The sequence below is a fragment of the Populus euphratica genome, unplaced genomic scaffold (assembly GCF_000495115.2).
Source record: "Populus euphratica unplaced genomic scaffold, PopEup_1.0 scaffold129.1, whole genome shotgun sequence".
NCBI classification, from domain to species: domain Eukaryota; kingdom Viridiplantae; phylum Streptophyta; class Magnoliopsida; order Malpighiales; family Salicaceae; genus Populus; species Populus euphratica.
In genome coordinates, this window is record NW_011499907.1 from 952,675 (window position 1) to 972,470 (window position 19,796).

A 19,796-nucleotide genomic window follows, 5' to 3' on the forward strand; every position below is an offset into this window, starting at 1 on the left:
AGAGATGTGTCTTTAGAAAATGTGAAAGAACAATATAAAATGTCCAAATACAACCAATCCAAGGAAATTTAGGATCAAAGATTAATGCTATATGATAAGTAATTAATCAAATTTCTTGATAATCAGTCTTGCTTTTAATCTTCAAGAATCCAAAGTAAATGTCCGCAAAACAGTAAACTCGAAGCTAAAATTTGGTTTTTAATAATTAATATTTTATTTTATCAAAATAAAAATGTATTGCCTATCCCCTGTCATGAAAAAAGAAGAAGAAAACTACAGCCATATTTACAGAAATCTGTTCGTCTAACGCATCCAAGCCCAAAACTCATGGATTGAAATTCGACATTTATATACGAAATAAGGTGGATAGGAGGTGGTGATTTGGGTCCTCCCATTACCTTATCGTCAGCAGCGGTTTCTTCCCATCCTCCTCTCTCCTTGCAAAGGTAATAAACTTCTCGAAGTTTCAACCTTTCTTCTCTGCCGTAAAGAAAGTAAAGAAAACCTTAATGGGTTCCTCTAGTTCGTTAATTTACAGCAATGGATTGCTTTAGCTTCCCTAAAATAACTACTATTCTAAGTAGTTGACATCACTAAAACTTTAAGCAGTTTTTGTTCTAGCCAATTTCAAGTTGTTTAAGGAAAAAACGTGTTATGTGTCATTCTGACTGTGTATGTGTGTGTTTCTTTAATCTGATTAACCAAAGTTGAAAAGGTTTGTTGCTGTTTTGGACATTGTATTATGATTTCTTATAGTGTTTGTACATTGCACCTAGAAATCATGGCAACTACATATGCAAGTTTGCTCAATACGATGATATGGTTTAGCTTGTAAGTAAATCTTGTTTTTAGTGGAGATACATAACTTAAACAAGGAATTTAAGAGGGTCCCTTTTTCTCAAATTGAAACTATGTGGAAATTGGGGGTTAGTACGTTTCTAATATCTGATTTTGTTTTGCAAAAGAAAAATATAACATGGATGATGATGAGCCTGCAATTGAAGCCAAAGACCTAGTGAACTCTTATGTGGTGGCTTTAGAAGATGAAGGTGATGAGTGTTGTGTGGTAGAGGATGCTGAGACACCAATGGTTTTGGATGAGGGGAACAGATTTGATACTGTGAATGCTGAGTTGTTTCAATGTTTGAATGATATGGCTGAAGAACCTGCATTAGGCATGGGGTTTACTTCAGAAGATGATGTGAGGGATTTTTACAGTTCGGTTGCAAAACAAACAGGGTTTAGCATTCATGTGAATTCGTATTATCAGTCTAAGAAAGATAATTCAATTATATCTATAGAGTTTTGTTGTTCTAAAGAAGGGCTTCACTGAGAGAAGTGAGCAAAGAAAATGGATTCAGGTGCGGAAACAAGGAGGAGGCGCGCTAGGCCTATTATGAGAGAAGGTTGTCAGGCATTGATGATTGTGAGAAGAAGTGATAATGGGAAACGGTATATTGCAAAATTAGAGAAGAATCATAATCATGAGATGTTAACACCATGAACGCGACATTTTTTAAGGTCACATAAGCAGGACTATGATCCAAATAATAGTTTCAGTGAATCTTTAAGTTCTCCTGTGACGGGGTTGGATGCACCTGTGATTGTCTTTACAGAAGATGGTAATGCTGTTGGCAAAATGGTATTTAATTTCCTGAATTGTATCAACTATGTAGGAAGAGGATGACTGAGCAATTTTGGTATAGATGCTCAAAATATTCTGGGATTTTTCAAGATTATGCAAGCTAGTGATCCTGCATTTTATCATGCAATACAGGTTGATGAAGAGGATAGGCCGAGTAGTGTTATCTGGGTTGACACGAGATTTAGAATTGCATATGATTATTTCTCTGATGTTGTGGCCTTTGATACCACTTATCAAGTCAATCAGTGCATGATGCCTTTGCACCTTTTACTGGAGTAAATCATCATATATAATCAGTGTTGTTTGGTTGTGCATTGCTTGCAAATGAGACAGAATCTACTTTCATTTGGATTTTCACAACCTGGCTTGAGGCAGTGTCGGGACAGCAACCAGGGATAATCATAACTGATTATGATTCTGCCATGACTAGAGCAATAGAGAGAGATTTCCCCCAATCAACCCACTGATATTGCAAGGGGCACATCATCAGCAAAATGGGGCATGCATACAGTTCGCTTCAAAAGACATTTTAGGTGGAACTTGGTAGAGGCGTTAACAAAACTGAGATCCCTGATGAATTTGAATCTACTTGGGTTTTGTCAGGGGAAATGAATGGATTCAATCACTTTGCATGGACCGCAAGTTGTGGGTCCCAGTCTATGTAAGAGGGGTATTCTTTGCAGGCATGAATACTGCCCAGAAAAGTGGGAGTGTGAATTCGATTTTTGATGGTTACGCGAATGCCAGGACTACCTTGCAAGATTTTGCAGAGCAATCTTTTTGATGGTTACGTGAATGCGAGGTGGACTACCTTGCAAGATTTTGCAGAGCAATATGTGAGGGCTTTGGATGATAGATATGAAAAAGAAGCGAAGGCAGAGTTGGAGACTGTTTACACTAAACCCATATTAAACACCCCACTTCCTATGGAAAAGCAAGCAGCAGAAGTTTACACTAGATAATTGTTCTGTAGTTCAGGATGAGATTTTTTAATCTCTTTTATGTGCTGTGAAGTTAGGTGGAGATGATGGAGGAACCACCACTTATGAGCTAGCAAAATTTGATGAAGAACAGAAGGTGTACTTTGTCACTTTGAGTATATCAGAAGAAATAGCTAGTTGTAGTTGCAAGATGTTCCAGTTTGAAGGGATCCTATGCAGAGATGTGATTGCAGTATTCAAAGCTACAGATGTCTTCATTCTTCCGCAAATTATATTTTACAGCAATGGACCAAAAATGACAGGGATAATGCCATCTTGGATGTATTGTCCTGTCTTGATGTGCCAAGTAATTCTCACAGGGGTAAAAACTTGCAGTACAATGTATTGTCTGAGGAAGAAATAAAATGTATGGTGGAAGGGCTGGCATCTGACCACAGTTTTAAGGTAGCATTGAATACGTTAGGAGAAGCCAGGATAAAGATTTCTGGTTCAAAGAAAATTGCCATCAGCGCACAAAAGCTTGAAACTGGGCCAGTAAAAGTTTCCAGGATGAGAACATGATTTCTAGTCACAGAGACAGCTATTCATTACAAACAAGTCATGCAGGCCAGCACAGAGCAAACACAGCAGAGTCTTGTATGTATAATAATACTTTTGATAATGTTTGGAACAATAGTACTTCCGATATTGAAGTTAAATGTGGATTATGATTGAACTGAATAGTGCAAAAGGATCCACACTGCTGACCCCAAATAGCTTGGGATTCAACACATTCTGTAACTGACCTGAACATGATAGTCATGCTTGCTTGTGGCCTAAGTATCCATACCCAAACATTCCACTAATGAGGTCAGCGTGTTCAAGTATCAGTCAACTTCTATGAAATTCAAGCAGCTGCTTTCAAATTTGCTGGATTCTTTCTCATCGTTTTGTCAATGACAGCTAGTAATTACCATAAGCAGCTAGGTTGCATGGGATCATAGACAATACACCTCCACATTGAGGTTTTTCTTTTCAATTGCTTAGATGCTAGCATTTTATGTTTGTATAAGACAAGTTTGGAAGATGTGGAGTTTTCAGTCCATTGTTGTTTCTCAAGTGATTCGCAATTCTATCGAGAAATCTTTTTGATTCCTGGAGCACTTTCCAGTTTTTTGTCCTGTTGTAGTAGTGTTTTTGGTCTTCTCTTTATCCCCAAATATCCTGCAAGAAAATTCCTCACAATCTTAGTCTTGCATCCATGTTTTTCCTAATCTACTTCATGTTTCTAGTTGATTTCTAGTTGACACGCTACTTATAAAAGCCAGGGTCCCCTCACTTCCACTTCATGTTCTCATCCTGGAAACTCATTAGCAACGCGGTGTCATTCTCTTTTCTGGTGAAGCTCATTAGCATGTAAAATCATATCATAGGGCACTGAATACAGAGGTTCACGTCACAATTTGACTTTCTCAAGACCTTATACTAATAAATTGTGCTAAGTGCTTCTACGTGACTAGAACATCTCCAGCTGGAGAAACATCTAGTATGAAGAGGTACTTTGACAGGGTGCAGCTAACGAAGGCTTAAAATGCACAGGAATAGAAAAATACATTTTCTGCTGCTAGCACACGCACTTTCGGAAACATGATTGGTGAATAACTAGATACAAAGGGTTAAAACAATCTCAGCTGTGGAATTTATTACTCACTGAACATCTAAAATTTTTGGGAGAACGTAGCTGATTGCACTCACAAACCTCACAATCTCTCACAAATATAGGAAATTCCTACAAACACATTTCGTCAGTATTGCACTAACAACTGATAATTAGAATACAAGGGAACCTAAAGCGCCAGCCAAGCCACAGAATTTTGCATGACTTCAGAATTCAAGCCCAATGACTGGCCCCCTATGTGACAATTTTCACAGCCTTTCTCTTCATCAAATCAGCTCTTGATTCCATCTTCACAGGCACTGGAGCGGAGAAAACTAAACTCCCATCTTTATCCAAGCGATACCCACTGTCACTGCTATGTGATGACCCACCATCCTCCAAATGAGCTTCCTGGTCATTCTCAGCAACCTTAGAAAATCCTTTTCTTTCCTCCGTTTCAGCACAATGGATCTCCACAGCCTCCCCATGATCATCACTGTAATCACTCCCATCATTGGAACTACCATCTCCGTTTAGAACTGACTCATCTGTGTCGCTGATTACCCTATAAGAATTCCCATTCTCAACAAAACTAACAGTTTTCTTCACTCTAGGTTGACCAACACGTTTTTTCAATGAAACACCACGCTTTCCATCAACAGAAACTTTTCGGTTTAACTCTCCATCCCCATCATCAACGAATTGCTGAAACCCTTCAAGCTCCACATCTTCTTGGTCATTTTCACAAGCCCTCGAAAACCCACTAATCTTTTCAACTCTTTTTCTCAATTTATCCACTATTTCCCTTTGACTTTCAGTCAAATCTCGACAACCACCATAACCATTCTTGGCATTCAAAGCCCTAGCTTTGTTAGTATTCCCTAAAGCCCTCACATTCCTAGCAGATTTATACGAAAGTTCATGCCTTTTTATTGCAAATCCATCAACAAACTCCAAAAACCTTACCAAATCTCTAGTAACTGACCTTTTTCCATCTCTGATCATAGGATCACCACCCTACAAAAAAAAGACCACAAATCATAATCTCATAAGAATATTATGAGAAAATTAGACAGAGACCCATTACTGATATACCTGAATGGAGTCAAGTTTGAGGAGCAAGTCCATGGCTCTATGAGAAGCGACCTTGAAATCAAAATGGGATTCAGTAGAAATAGAAGATTTGAGAGCGTTGAAACTGGATTTGATAAAAGCAAGCTCCTTGAGCTGCCTTAGGGTTCTTGATCTGTGAACAAGAAAGGCACGGAAATGGGTTTGAATAACACGTGCAGCTGTGTCTCTGAGAGAATGTGAAGGATAGTTATGGTTATTCGTACATGAAGCAGAAAATTGGTGAAGTGAGGACTCAAGAGTGTTGATTCGTTGAAGAAGAGAAGCGAGAACAAAATGGGTTTGTTGGGGGTCATCTTCTTGTTGAAAATATAGCTTTGATTTCTGGTGATGATTTTTTGTTTGGCTGTTCGTTCTGTTAAGGCAAGGAGAGAAAATATGGGATTGGTGGTGCTGCCGCTGCTGCTGCTGTTGCTGGAGGAGAGAAACAAGGGACTGGAGAAGTGGATCAATAGATAATTGTGGTGGTGATATTGGGTGGTGGTGAGGTTGGGGGGAACAGTGGCTGTAACAGCAGCAAGGGGTCGTGGTGGTGGGGACGGAGACATGGTTTTGGCAGTGGTGATGAGAGGCCATGATGTTTGTTAGTAAAGGAGGAGGAAAGGATACAGAGATTTGGAGGGTTTTGGCAGATAAAGAGGCCTTGGAATGGGGGGCTTTTTGTTTTTGACAAGTGAGATTTTATTACTTTTTTGTTTTTGGTAATTCAAGATGAGCAAAAATAAAGACATGGGAGTGAAAGATTAAGAAATTTGGTGCGTTTTAGGGTTTTCTTTCTCGCACAAATAGAAAAGGAAATATGTTAATGAACTGCTTATTTTGTCCTGCTGCCGGAGCTGGGCTTGCACCGATGAGACCTGAGAATGCAGAGGTGCAAAGAAATGGTTGACCAGAGTCATGAATCCCTGTGATGTAATGGAAGAGTCCAGTCCACTTCCAATTTGTTCATGGTGGGTCTCATAGCAAGGCATGAGGAATGTCTGAGATCTCATCTCACCTCTCATGTGGCTAAATCTATTGGCTAATTCTATTGGCCTTTCTTGTCATGGATTTAAAAATAAAATAATACTGTTTTTTAAAATGTTTTTTATTAAAAATATATTAAAATAGTTTTTAATTTTTTTAAAATTTCAAAAAAAGTAATTTTAAACAATAAACATTAAATTTTTATAATATATCATTTTGAATACTATAAACATTAAATTTTTATAATATATCATTTTGAATGCAATTCCAAACAATGCTTTTATTAGTAAAAGTTGAGTAATCATGATGCTATTATAAGTGTATTTGTTTTTAGTTAAAAAAATTATTGAAATTTTTTTATGTTTTAAATTTTTTTAAATTTTTTATTATTTTAATATAAAAATTAAATTTTAAAAAATATATTATTTTAATATATTTTTAATAAAAAAATAATTATTACAACAACATTTTAACAAGCCAAACTCACTATCCTTCGAAATAGCTCATTTTTACTGATTTGCTATTTTTTAAAACATTTAATAACTAAAGAGCTATATTAAATATGACAAATTTATCATTAAATAAAAAGCATAAATATTATAAATTTATTATTGAATAAAAAACCTAGTCATCTTCTTCCACCTGCCCTCTCTTAAACACCAAATTCCATATTCTTATTCCTTTGCCACCATCTCCAACTATAAACCCACAACCTCACCAATCCCACAATCCGGCCAAAATCCATAGCCACCGCCTTCACTCAACTCCAAAGCCACCAAACTCCAAAAAAAACAGGCGCACCGCCACCGTCATGTGACCCAAGTCCAGCGAATCAGAGAGACATGTCGTTTTATCAGATTTAACCTCAAGAACTACATTAAAGGTGCAATAACAATTTTGAGGCACAAAGCAATCGTGAGAAAGGGGGGTTTTGAAGTGGGCGTAGTAAAAAAGCAACTCCATGGTTTGGTGTAGTAAAGGTGTGCGCACTTAAGATTCATATTCCACGAATCATAATTTTCTAATTGGATTCTCGATATGAGCCTCACCTGCAGGTGGCTTCACTGACCTTCATTCGGACAAGTCAACAGACATTAATGGCGGACATTCCGTCTACTAGAAGACTATGGATGTTGGTCTGGACATTTTGTTCACTGTGATCCATCTTCCAACTTGGATGATAGTTGAAACAAAGTAACTATGAATGTTGGTTTGGACATTTTGTTCACTGTGATCCATATTCCAACTTGGATGATCGTTGAAACAAAGAAACAACAATTCTGGAGAAATTGTCCATGATGCAATTGTTGGAAAAATTGAGAGATTTTATGAATTTCTCGGGAATTACTGAATAAGACATGAATTTACAGAGAATCGAAGAAATGATTGAGAGATTTTCCCAGAAAATATTTGGGTTTTCTGAGAAAATGAGAATTTATGAGTTTTGCTTGGAACTCCTTTCACCAACAAATTGATAAAGATTAAAAAACTAGGGTAAAAAAATAATTATTAATTTGTTCTTTTTATTTATGATATGTTTTTTATTTGAGTTTATGATATATTATTTATATGATGATTTTTTTTTAATTTGAAATGGATACAAATTATAATTTTTTAAAATTTAATAGGTAAATATAATTTTGATGAAATTATAAAATGAAAGGTATGATTCTCTTTTTTTCATAAACTATCCATTTAAAATCATTTTTGTATTTATTTACTACCTAATTAATATAATAACTAAGATAATTGAATAAAATAGGATTACGTTAACTAATTAATGCACGCACTTGTACTAAATATTCGATTCGATTTGTATTTGGTTATTTTTGTAACAATAATGCATGGGTGATTTAATTATATGGTATCATACATGTTATCAAAATCTTCAATAAGTAGTGTAATCTTCGTGAGATATAATAATATATTGCACTAGTTATTATATTATACTCCATGCTAAAAAACTTGGTGAATGATTCACCTCATTCATTATTTATTTATTCACATAAAAAAGTTTTTTATTTTTCATTTTTTTTCTAATAATTAAGATTATATTCAGATTGACCAAGTCAAGTATTCATATCAAAACAATTCTTATGTAATCTAGTTTTAAATCCAGACTAAATAAGAATTCATATAAATTTTTTTTTAAAGTTGATACATTAATTTTGATTTAATAATAATATTAAATAGTTTTCTCACAAAAGAGATTTTATTATCAAACTATTTTATCTATTATTCAAATTATATTTAAATTAATCAAATTAATTGTATAATATTAGATGATCAATTTTCATATAATTTGATTTTAAATTCAGGCTATAAAAAAAATTAAATTAATAGAGTCCAAAGTTGAAAATTAATCAAATTAATTGTATAATATTATTAGATCAATTTTCATATAATTTGATTTTAAATTCAGGCTATAAAAAAAATTAAATTAATAGAGTCCAAAGTTGATATGATAATTTAAATTAATAATAATATCAAATAATTTTTATAAATCTAAATATTTTTTTTATTTTTTTTCCCGCTTGTCCCGTAGCGCAGTCCAATAAACCATTACCATCTAAACCAAAATTTTTAGGGTTCCATGCCTCTCCTACACTGTTTATATTAATGGTAAAGGAGATTTTTTTTTACTTTCTTTTTCTTTTTCTTTTTCACACATACATTTTCATTTATCTTTTTTCAATTTTATTTTTTTCAATTTTCTTGTTTTTTAATTTGTTTTTATCAATTATTTTAGTTTGTTTTCATTAAAATTATTATATTTTCAAACAAATATTTTAATATTTGGTTTATACTTGATTCTATTACATCTAATTTTTTATTATATAATTTAGTAAAAATAGTTAAAAAAAATTATTAAACCTAATAAAATTTATTACTAAATTTATGAATTTGACTGGTTAAGTTGGAAAGCATAAAATAATTTAATATATTACTTTTTTAATATTAAAAAAAAAACTCATTCTAAAATTATTTTTAAAGTCAAACTATATTTTTTTATTAATTATTTAGACTATTTTAAAATTTTCAAATCAATTGGATTCTATCAAAATAATATCTATATTATTTAATTTTAAACTTAAATTAAATAAACAATCATATAGGGTTTAATCAGATAAATTTCCATAACTTTGAATATTTTTTTTACATTCAATTTGTTTATTCGAGCCGTAACGTAGTGAGACACTTCAAAATAGTCTTTGTATCTATATATTTACTATGACTGGAAGTTAAATAATTTTGTTGGGAACCCGACGGTGTATAAATGAGTTTACTTAATGTATTTTATGATTTTTTTTATTTGAGTATTTGCATTGAATTTTTGTATTTGAATACTTGTACTCATAAAAGTTTATCATTCAAATATCATCGTTAATTTTTCATCATGTGGCTCATATTGATATTGTTTTATTTTTAATATTTTTGGGATAATACTTATGAAGTAATGCTATACTTTATCTTTTTTTTATTTATTTATTTGAGTACTTGTATTTTGATTTTTTTAATTGAGTACATGTATTTATAAAATTCGATCAATCAAGTACTTCCATAAGTTTTTATTATCTATTTGTTGACATGTCATTTATCTTGAATACAAGCGGGCTTATATGTTCAAAATAACCATCATATTCCCATTTCCAACATTTTTTTAATTTCATTTTAGGAAATAAAAAAAACAAGAAGTTAAAAAGAAAATCAATAAAACTAATCATCTAGGAGAGTTTATATCTTTCTTTTAATTTTTTTTGTTTATTTTTATACAAAATTAGTACATGCACTGCAATACAAAAAAAGAGTAAGTGGCTTCATTTGTCACTGTATAATTAAACAAATATCTAATTTTTTTTACGTTTTTAATTGTGTCTATTATGGTATCTAATCTTCGATATATTATTTTTTTTCCATTTATATTTATAGAATTATATCCTTCATTTCAAAAACACCCTTGAATATGATAGGAAAATTATTCAAAGTTGCTTAAAAATGCTGTAAGAAATAAAAAATATTCAAAACTATTCAACCATGAAGATTTTAAGAAGTAAATTGTTTGTCTTGTTTAAAAAATTAAAATTATATTTTTCATATAGCTCAAGGGAAGTTTCAAAATAAAAAATATAAAATTATGGTGATTTGTATAGAAAAATCGGAAAAAAGAATATATTAGAGAATTATATAATATAAAAGGACATGGTTGACACAATTATAAATTTTTTTTCTTGTTTAAAAAATTAAAATTATATTTTTATAGCTCAAGGGAAGTTTCAAAATAAAAAAAATATAATTATAGCCATTTGTATAGAAAAATTGGAGAAAAGGATGTATTAAAGAATTATATAATACACAAGACATACATGGGTGACACATTTTTTTTTTTTATATATATGTATATATATTATTTGAAAAAGAAAAAATTGACATACATGGGTGACACATTTTTTTTTTATATATATATATTATTTGAAAAAGAAAAAACTACTACGTTAGCATATTTGTAAAAAAAATCAGTATATTCAGTATATGTATACAAATAGAAAAAAAAAAATCCTGATTACAAGTACTTATTCCATTAATTCTAAAAAAATAGAAAATATTAAAATAATAGAAAGAATAGAATTGAATGAAATATCAAAATTTTAATAAAAAATATAAATACATGATTGATCAAATTTTATGAGTACAAGAATTTAAATAAAAAAACCAATGAAGGTAGTCAAATAATTTTTTTTTATAAAATACATATACTTCATGCCATTATCTCATAAATATACATAAGGATTTGTAATTTATAACCTTTAACTAATGAATCAATCCATGAAAAAATAGTAAAAACTCGTTAATATATAGTTGAATATTATACTTGGGAAGCATATTTCAAGGAAACTAGTAAATAAAAATATTCAAGGCAGTCTCTGTAAAAAGAAATCTAGGCAAATTAAAGCATTTGCCAAGCCCAGCCCATCAAAGCCCAGACCAGCCCAGCCCTTTGAGGTTACCCGGTAATCTACCGAATCTGAGACCAAACCTAAGTTCGGTTTGATATTGAACCGAGCAAAATTTTAACACGTGAGAGCCCAACTTACCATAACCTGACAAATCAACCGTGAGACCTTGAAAAAAAAAAAAAAAAACGAAGGCAAAACGTAGCGAGAGCTTGTAAACCTCCCGTTTCTTCTTGCCGTGCGTCTAACCAGCTTCCAAATCCCTGATTCTTCTTTCAAGTTTCCCACCACCATTGAAACTCTAAATCTCTTCTTCTTTCTCTGTTGATAGCCACGAGCACCACCACTTCTAGCGGCAACTGTTCCAGGCTCCTCCATTGAAACGCACTCTCGAGGTAAATTCAAGCTTTTTTTTAAAAAAATAATCTTGCTGATTATTTTTGGACAGGGTGTTGTTGACCAGTCCTCTGTGGGCTATTCTTTGATTGTTTTTAGCTTGTTTCGGTGTATGTTTCTACCACAGTTAGGTTATTACTAAACAATTAATGTTTTGAGCTAACAGTTTGGGTGCTTGAACTGGACTTATGATTTATGCTAGCTTAATTTACTGTTTCAAGCTGTCCGATTAATTGATAACGTTGCCGATAGAACTATGTTAGGGTAAATATGTTCATTATGGTGGATTCTTAGTAGAGTTGCTCTGATTTGTTAGAAAAAGGAAGGATTAATACTATCCCAAGCAATTGCAAATTCCGAAATTATTTAGTTACCGTCAATATGAATGATTTAAGTGATATTGGAATGAATTGGCTGGAATCAAAGGAATTACGCATGATTTTAAATGAACTTGCTAAAACAGTACTGAAAAATATGGGTTGCAACAAGCTGTTCTTTTGTTAATGCTTCATCCGTAATGAATTAAAATCTAAGTCTTGAGGTTTTTTTTTTTCCCTCCCTAAAAGAGAATGCATACCTCTGATTGTGCTGTTTCAGCAAACTTATTTGCCACCTTAGCTTCCTCCGCTGTGACCTTACATCTTTCACCGGCTACTCAAACCTTTTTAACTCAGTGAGGTACTTCTGCTCCATTTGAGTTCTGTCCTGTACCAGAATCCGAGCTTCCATCTCCAATGCATGAGCAGTAGTTTGGACAGACTCGTACTTATCAGTCAAGTCCTTGAGTTGAAGCTTCAGAGCTGATGATTCCAACTCATATTTGTCCATCTTTTCTTGAGCAACCTGCACATGCAAATCTAGCATTCAAAATACATGTGAAAAGAAAAAAAAACTGTTTTCTCCAAGCTTCTTGAATTTGAAGGCTACTATACGATAGTGATCAGAAGATGACAGAAGGTTATAGAGCAGAACCTTCAAGTCCAAATTCAAAGTGGTTATTTTCTGCTCAGCCTCCTCAAGCTTTGCTATCTTGACCTTAATTTCCTTGTCCTGCTATTTTTAAACTCGAGGAAAGTATTGTAAAGGTTTTTAAATAACGAATCAGCAAAATAAACAAAAGCATTGTTGGAAAAGTAATCCCTATAAAAACTTTAAAATATCCAAAATATCCTCTTGTCTTTTTAGTTGAAATCAAGTTTTACAGTTATGGTACTCTAAATCCAAGTGCCAAGCCCAAGTATTTTCCTATTTTTAGGACAAGTGCCTGTCTTTCTCTGGCTTCTTCTCCTTTTCATCTTTTGTAGTCTTACAGGATGTTAGTTGTGTGCATTAATGTTTTTTTCAAAGAACCATCTAAATCCAAAAGCTTAAGCTGTTAGGTGAGGTTACAGGATGTGATTTATATTATTCTCTAACGCACTCCCTCAAATGAAAGCCTTCTGGGCTTGAAACTTACACAAACCCACATTATATTGTGCTTAATTTTTATTAAATAAATTGAAATGGTGAGATTAGAACTCGTGACCGCTTGGTCATTAAAGCTTCGATACCATGTCAAAGAACCATCTCAATTCAAAAAGCTGTTAAGTGAGGTTCCAGAATATGATTTTTATTATTCTCTAACAGTTTTGAATTTGGTGAAAAGTTTAGAGCAGATGGTCTCTATTATGAAGTGTAAAAATCACAATATAGCTCGCATGCAATGCAAATTCATGAACTGCTACTAAATATGAATGAAAGCTAGCAGACACACACAAATAGACTACATTTTCTATAACCAATATGGCTGGAGAGCCATTCTTTTCTTTATCAGCTTCAGAGGATGCTGCATCCCCAAACCAATCAAGATGTGGATGCAGTGTTTCCTCTTGTCTATATGGATAGATTTAATGTGCATATAATCGTATATATTGTACTAATACAAAAGCTTGTATATGTTTGTGAGTGGAGAGAGGTAGGGCATCATCTTTTCTGCCAAGCTATTGCATAACTCAGCTCGAAGCTTCTTCTCTACAGTTTACATCCTCAATTGGATATTCCAGCACTATATTTGCCTTCTCTATATTAGCCTTGAATTCATTAACTGCAATATCTTACTTCTCTTTCCATTCACTGGGCTTTTTCCATGCTAACTGAGCTTGTCCATGGGCATCAGCAAGTCTCGCTTCTTGTTCATGAGTCCCTGACACAGTTTCCACCTTAACCTGGTCTTTAACTGCCTTCTTCTTATTCCATGTCTCTTCATTTTTTCTCCTCCATTCCAAGGATTCCTGCTTTGCAGAATCCAGCATTTCAAGTGAACGAGAATACCTCTCATCCAATGAGCTGCATTTCCTCGCCAGATCAGTTATACAGCTCTTGTAACATTCAGAGACCTTATTTAAGTCATTTATAGCATCTTCATAAAGCTTTTGATTTTTTGTTTTGAATTTCTCACTAGCTCTCAACTGCTTATGAAGCATTTGCATCTTATCTTCCACCGAGCAGCATTTCAAGTTAAGTAGATTTTTGTCTGATGAAGCTTCGCCATTCAGCTTCTTAGCATGATGGAGAATAGGACCCTGCAAACTGAATAACAACTCCAGACATAAGCCAAGACACATGAAAATGTTCTGCAGGTGGTTTCATAGTTTAGAAAAAAGGTTGGCATCTGCCAGAGCCTTTGGTAAACTAGAGAGCTTATAAATATGGAAGGCATAAAATCCTTAGCAGCTAGATCAATTACATCAATTTATATATTGAAGGAATGTGTGCAAATTGTATTTCAGTTAGAGAGGAGTTCACCATGTGCCAAACATCTCATGCAAGGGTTATAATATTTGACCATCCTTTTTTATCCTTTCCTTTAGAGGGTTATGGAAACTATTATTTGTTGAGCCTGCACAAGACCTTGGGTCACAACACCCCAGTCAATTCACAAGGGTATTTGTCAAGGCAACCATCCAGTACAGGGAAATTTTACTCCCAAGAGTTAACAGGCAAGATTACACAAGTTTTTTGCTGTTTCAATATAGCCTATAGGTACCTTACTGGACACCAAACTAACAGCTTCAATTCAAAGTTGTGTGCGCCTAAGTGTGTTTTGTATTATTTCTACTCTTAACTGCTGCTTACAAAGCTTAAGTCACTAGTAAACACTATGTCTTGTTGTTTCTGTCTCTTTTTATCTTATTATCTTGTTAATAATTATATCTCTAGTAGTTGAAGGAGCTGCAAAACAAAAAACTCAATGCAAGACAAGTATATGATAAAATGCCGAACTGGGATTTATTTGGATTCAAATTCAAGGTTCTGACGTTAATGTCGTGTTTGCAGAATGGAAGTCGAATTAAAACCTGAACTGAAAGAGAAGGTTTCCAATATTTTTCAAGATTTCTTGACTAGGTAAGCAGCATGAAACTTAGCTACAGAACACATACTAAGTATAGTTGTTACTTGAAGCTAAGAAGATTTTGGTAAAACATGGCCCGTTAATTTCTTTCACATGGAATAGAGAGCACCCATATGAATAACTAAACTTTGAATCTGTTTTTTCTTCTTCTTATTTTTGTTTTGAATGGTTGTCCTGTCAATATAGGGTCACAAAGCTTGAGGAACTTGCAGGTATTGGAAGCAGATTACTCAATGGCTATCAGCAAGCGCTTGGTATGTAGATAACATTCATTTTTCTCCTTTCTGCATTTTTGTTCGATAACATTGTTTTGTTTCATTTTCCTCATAGAATTTCTTCGACGACCTCCAATAGACGGGACATCTCAGCTAATAAAGAATATTATCAAAGCAAATGAAACAAAAAGGGTTAAATCTTATATTGAAGCTGGTTGCATTAATGTTCATGATAGCATACAAAATACAAACAAGTGTAAGTGCAAATGTAATCAATATTTTACACTTCCTTCTCTAGAGTTTAGTATTTTATGTTTGTTAGTTCTGTTCCTCTGCAAAACTTTTTGGGCTAATTGCTATGCACTTTGACACACAGAAGTGCATACATGCCTCATCGGACTTCATAACCATTTAAGCAAAGGTAATCTTTTCTTCTCAATGTTAAGTAATATCTTAACAATAGAGTCTTTGAGCTTGGAATATGTATAAATCTTCTGATTTTCCTTCTCAGTAATTTCTTTTGGAAGGGTGGACTGTTATGCCATTACATGTTTGGCTTTCTATCTGCATCTATATGTCCAGCATTCATGTGGATGTGTGTACACATTTACCAGAAATTGTTGTGCAACTATTAGCTTGTTTAATTTGCACACAACTATAGTACTATTAGTTGCCACTCTCTGTCCCTACTTGTTTCTCAGATTGAAATGTGAATTGCAGCCAAGAGCTTACTAAATGAACTTGAACAACTCTTGGAGGATTTATCTGGTGCAATTCAAACTGCCAATGGATGTTTACCACCGTTGAAGAATGAAGATTGCGGTGACCAGTTGTATCAACAAATAACCAGTGACCAGGTTGGTGAAACAGATGATTTATTCTATGTTTAGATTAGTCATATATTCTTTTGCTCATTCTCCCATCCTTTTTATTCAAAATTTCAGAAATTATTATTTTATGGGCCTTTAAAATTGCTGACTAGATTTTTTTTTATTTCTTTTTTATCTGTTGAGGATGATGCCTTTCTAATTTTTATAATCCTTTATATTTGACCCCTTCCTTTCAATGGACATTTTCTGGTGGTAGCGCCAACATTTTCATATCCCTACTTGTTTATTTGTTTCAGAGTACTTGGATTACCAAATTGCTAAGGTAGCATTTGTAGTTTCATAGGTGCTTTTAATCATTTTTTGGGGAAGTTTGAATAAATCTAACCACGCAGTCTCTTAGTTTAGCACTAATTTTAAGAAGATTTCAGACTTTCAATTTACTGTCCTTCTAAAGATTTTTTTCTTAAATATATTTTGAAAATGGTTGTACCTCAAACAAATGTGAGGGATAAGTGAATGCTCGTTTTTTGAGGGATCCATGGATGCTCTTGTTTTCCATAACATTTAACTGCTATGGAAATTCAATGACATATGAGATTTTAAAACAGGTCCACGCATGGTAACAGTGTCCTTAGGAATCCTGTTAATAGGGAATTATCTAAATCCTTTCTGTAGAATAACTAGGTTTAGTACTTATTTATTTGCAAAGTTCTGGCCAAACTTTGATTGGTTCTAAATTTTAAACATTTCTGGTTAATAATATTCTTGGTTGATTCGCAAATGACAATTTGTATTAACTTTCCAATTTGTTTTCTCTTTCACTAAGTTGCCTCTCTTAGCTGTCTTTGCACTTCACTTTCCGGTGAATGTAATAGGTGCTAAATTCACTCTGTTTTGGCTGAACTACTCTTTTTTTTTAAGCTAATCTACCACAAATGAAATTTTATTAATCCATTTGTTTTTATTTTCTTCTACTCATATGGAAGACAATTCTGTAAACCAACAGGAGATTCCCAAAACCTTCCTTTTGATATTGGTTCATGGTGCTTTTTTCTTTGAATTGAATTCCAAGCTGCTTATTTATATTTACTTGTACTAAATAGTTTTGTATAAATGCCTTGTTCTGATTTTGTTTTGAGTTTCTTAATAAAGTCGATTAGTACCTAACTGCTTAAGTTATTTTTATTTGGTGGAAAAGTCATCATTCGAACCTGGAGAACTTGAAATGACAAATTATGCTGTGTTGATGGGTATCATTTACAGTATGGTAAAGCAAGACTATGTAATGCAGGTAATGAACTACATCACGAATTAGTTTTTCTGTTATGGAACGTTACATTAGAGCTTGAAGTGAGAAATCTTATTATTTGTTGCAGGAGAGGATTGTTAATTCATTAAATCTCAAATCACTGTCTGGAGAACTAGAGAGCTATTGTGTAATGTGGTCCTTGCGTCCTTTTATCATGGATGAAGTTATGCATCATGCCTGGAGACTTATTCCTTAGCCACTGAAAGCGTTTTTGGTGTCAATCACAGCTTATTAGCACGGTGCACAGTTGTACATGTGAGAGTGTACTTTTGATATGCATGCTGTTCCTCCTGCTGTTTTTCTTCCGTTATGTTTGCTTTGTTGTGGTATGGGTGTACATTCAATGTCAGTTCTTTTGCTAAAGAAGGTAGCTGACCCTCTTATCTCTTCCTTCTCTGAGCTCGGGTTATAGAAGAAGGAGAAGAAGGAACCAAGAAGGAAGTATCAGCAACAGCAGGTTTTATTACGAGGCAGCTCATGATGTTCATATTGATCTATTATGTGCCTCTGCATCAAGCATTGGTTAGACCTCATACAATAACTGTCCTAGCTCTACCATATCTTCTGTTTCATTTCTTTTGGAAAAATCACAAACACTTTTTTGATTATGGATCTACTACTAGAAATTCATTGCATCGTCTTAGCATTCAATGTGTATTATAATCTAATTTTTCAATTATTCAACTATTTCATTTTATCAAGTTCAATGTTAGTTAGATTAGTCAACATTTATATGTTTCAATGCAACAAAAAGATGTTATTTATAACAAGTAGTTTTTGTTGATTGCTTAGTTTTGTTGGTTGGTTAATTGTTCACATTTTATTTGTGAAATGGGTTGGATTGATAGTATGGATATAGCAAAATAATTCTCTTACATCGAATAAGTATATTATATTCGATGTAATAAGTATCTTGTGTTAGAATCAAGAATTCTTTGGCTTGAATCTTTAGTATTCTCGTATTTATTACACACAACATTCAATGTCAGTTTTTTTTGCAAAAGAATTTAGCTGACAATTGCAAAATAAAAAGGCAATGCTTTCTCTCCGTTTGCTTCTATTTTCCAAATTCTTCATGCAGACTAAAAAAGATTAGTGTTGAAACAAGTTCTGAACCTTTTGCTTATGCATCCAGCATGCAATGAAATCCTTGAAAAGCTTACTAGAGCAAGCCTTCTTCAACATTTCACACGGTCATTTTTTCGAGTTCTGAAGCTCTTCCTCTGAAGTTTTCCATCACCCACGACTTGCTCTACCTTATTCTTGGTTTCTTGTCGTGTGTTGATCCCGCTTTAGTTCCCGTGGAGCTTCAATCCCACCATCTAGACCTCGCAAATGGAGGACGTGTTAAGTAAATAGTAAGCAAGATATGACCTACCCTAGAAGGGGATCCCATTATTTGCACCTTCAATGGGGGCTCCAGAAAAACGTTTATTTTGAGGAGCCAACTAAGCTTGTGACTGTTGGTTGATATAGATTTTATTTGTTTGTGTTTTAAAAGTTTTTTTTAAAATTAAATTATTTTATTTTATTTACTTTAAATTAATATTTTTTTTAGTATTTTTAGATTATTTTGATGCGTTAATATCAAAAATAATTTTTAAAAAATAAAAAATATATTATATTTTAATATATTTTTAAATAAAAAAATATTTTATAAAATAATTATAATCATATTTCCAAAGATGTTTTTAAACATGATATCCACCAGGGTGTTTATCCCACTAGTGATGTCTCTGGCCTCACAACCCACAGGAATGGCTAGCTGGATAATTCATGAGCTGCTAGAGTTGACTCTTGGAACTTGTATTCGGTCAAAAACATTAAATTTGCCAAATGCAGTAGAAATGGCTTACAGGAATGGCTAGCTGGATAATTCATGACCTGCTAGAGTTGACTCTTGGAAATTGTATTCCGTCAGAAACATTACATTTGCCAAATGCAGTAGAAATGACATGGGGTGTTGTTGATCTATAGCCATTTTAAGAATGTTCTGTACTCTATTCACAAGTATTCTAGTGGATCTGGAGCATTCCATGCAACATTTAAGCGAAGAAATTTCTGTCCGAGAAGTGTGCAATCTGGCATGAAATTGAGGCTGGGAAGTGGTTTCAGAGAGCAACACTCGAAAATTGATGTACCACAACAGGAATTGCTTGTAGATATATACACTCCACAACCCTACACTAGTAAGGCAAAGGGCAATTCATATTGGCGATTTCTGACTTCAACATTCTTATTATGGATGTAATTTGATTTGGTCTCGCTTTCTTTCTGTATATATTCCACAACCCAATACTAGCAAAGAAAGAGCTCGTGGAACCTGCAGATAATGGGAGGAGGTTACTTGTTGACGATCAGCAAGAGCTTGGTGGTGCTTCTGA

At 33.4% G+C, this 19,796-nt stretch overlaps 2 protein-coding genes across 4 annotated transcripts; one reads left to right on the forward strand and one right to left on the reverse strand.

Annotated features, from left to right (window-relative positions):
• Positions 1 to 4,241: 4,241 nt before the first annotated feature.
• LOC105133512 (calmodulin-binding protein-like protein) lies at positions 4,242 to 6,092 on the reverse strand. Its single transcript, XM_011037549.1, has 2 exons — positions 5,318 to 6,092; positions 4,242 to 5,239 (listed from the first exon to the last, which is right to left on the reverse strand). The coding sequence occupies exons 1-2, from the start codon at positions 5,927 to 5,929 to the stop codon at positions 4,478 to 4,480; spliced, it is 1,374 nt and encodes a 457-aa protein (XP_011035851.1). The 5' UTR covers positions 5,930 to 6,092; the 3' UTR covers positions 4,242 to 4,477.
• Positions 6,093 to 11,417: 5,325 nt separating this feature from the next.
• Positions 11,418 to 18,867, forward strand: LOC105133513 (FAD-binding protein). Of its 3 annotated transcripts, none has more exons than XR_843814.1 (9): positions 11,418 to 11,666; positions 14,983 to 15,051; positions 15,245 to 15,312; positions 15,389 to 15,529; positions 15,653 to 15,694; positions 15,994 to 16,130; positions 17,302 to 17,394; positions 17,480 to 17,667; positions 18,709 to 18,867. XR_843814.1 is itself a non-coding variant. In XM_011037550.1 (8 exons), exons 2-8 carry the CDS (start codon positions 14,984 to 14,986, stop codon positions 17,606 to 17,608), a joined length of 678 nt encoding a protein of 225 aa, XP_011035852.1. In that variant the 5' UTR covers positions 11,418 to 11,666; position 14,983; the 3' UTR covers positions 17,609 to 18,182. The 3 variants fall into 3 exon arrangements, 1 of the variants encoding a protein (XP_011035852.1); XR_843813.1 differs by lacking the exon at positions 18,709 to 18,867 and adding an exon at positions 17,825 to 18,182; XM_011037550.1 differs by lacking the exon at positions 18,709 to 18,867 and having other exon boundaries at positions 17,480 to 18,182.
• The last annotated feature ends 929 nt before the right edge of the window (positions 18,868 to 19,796 follow it).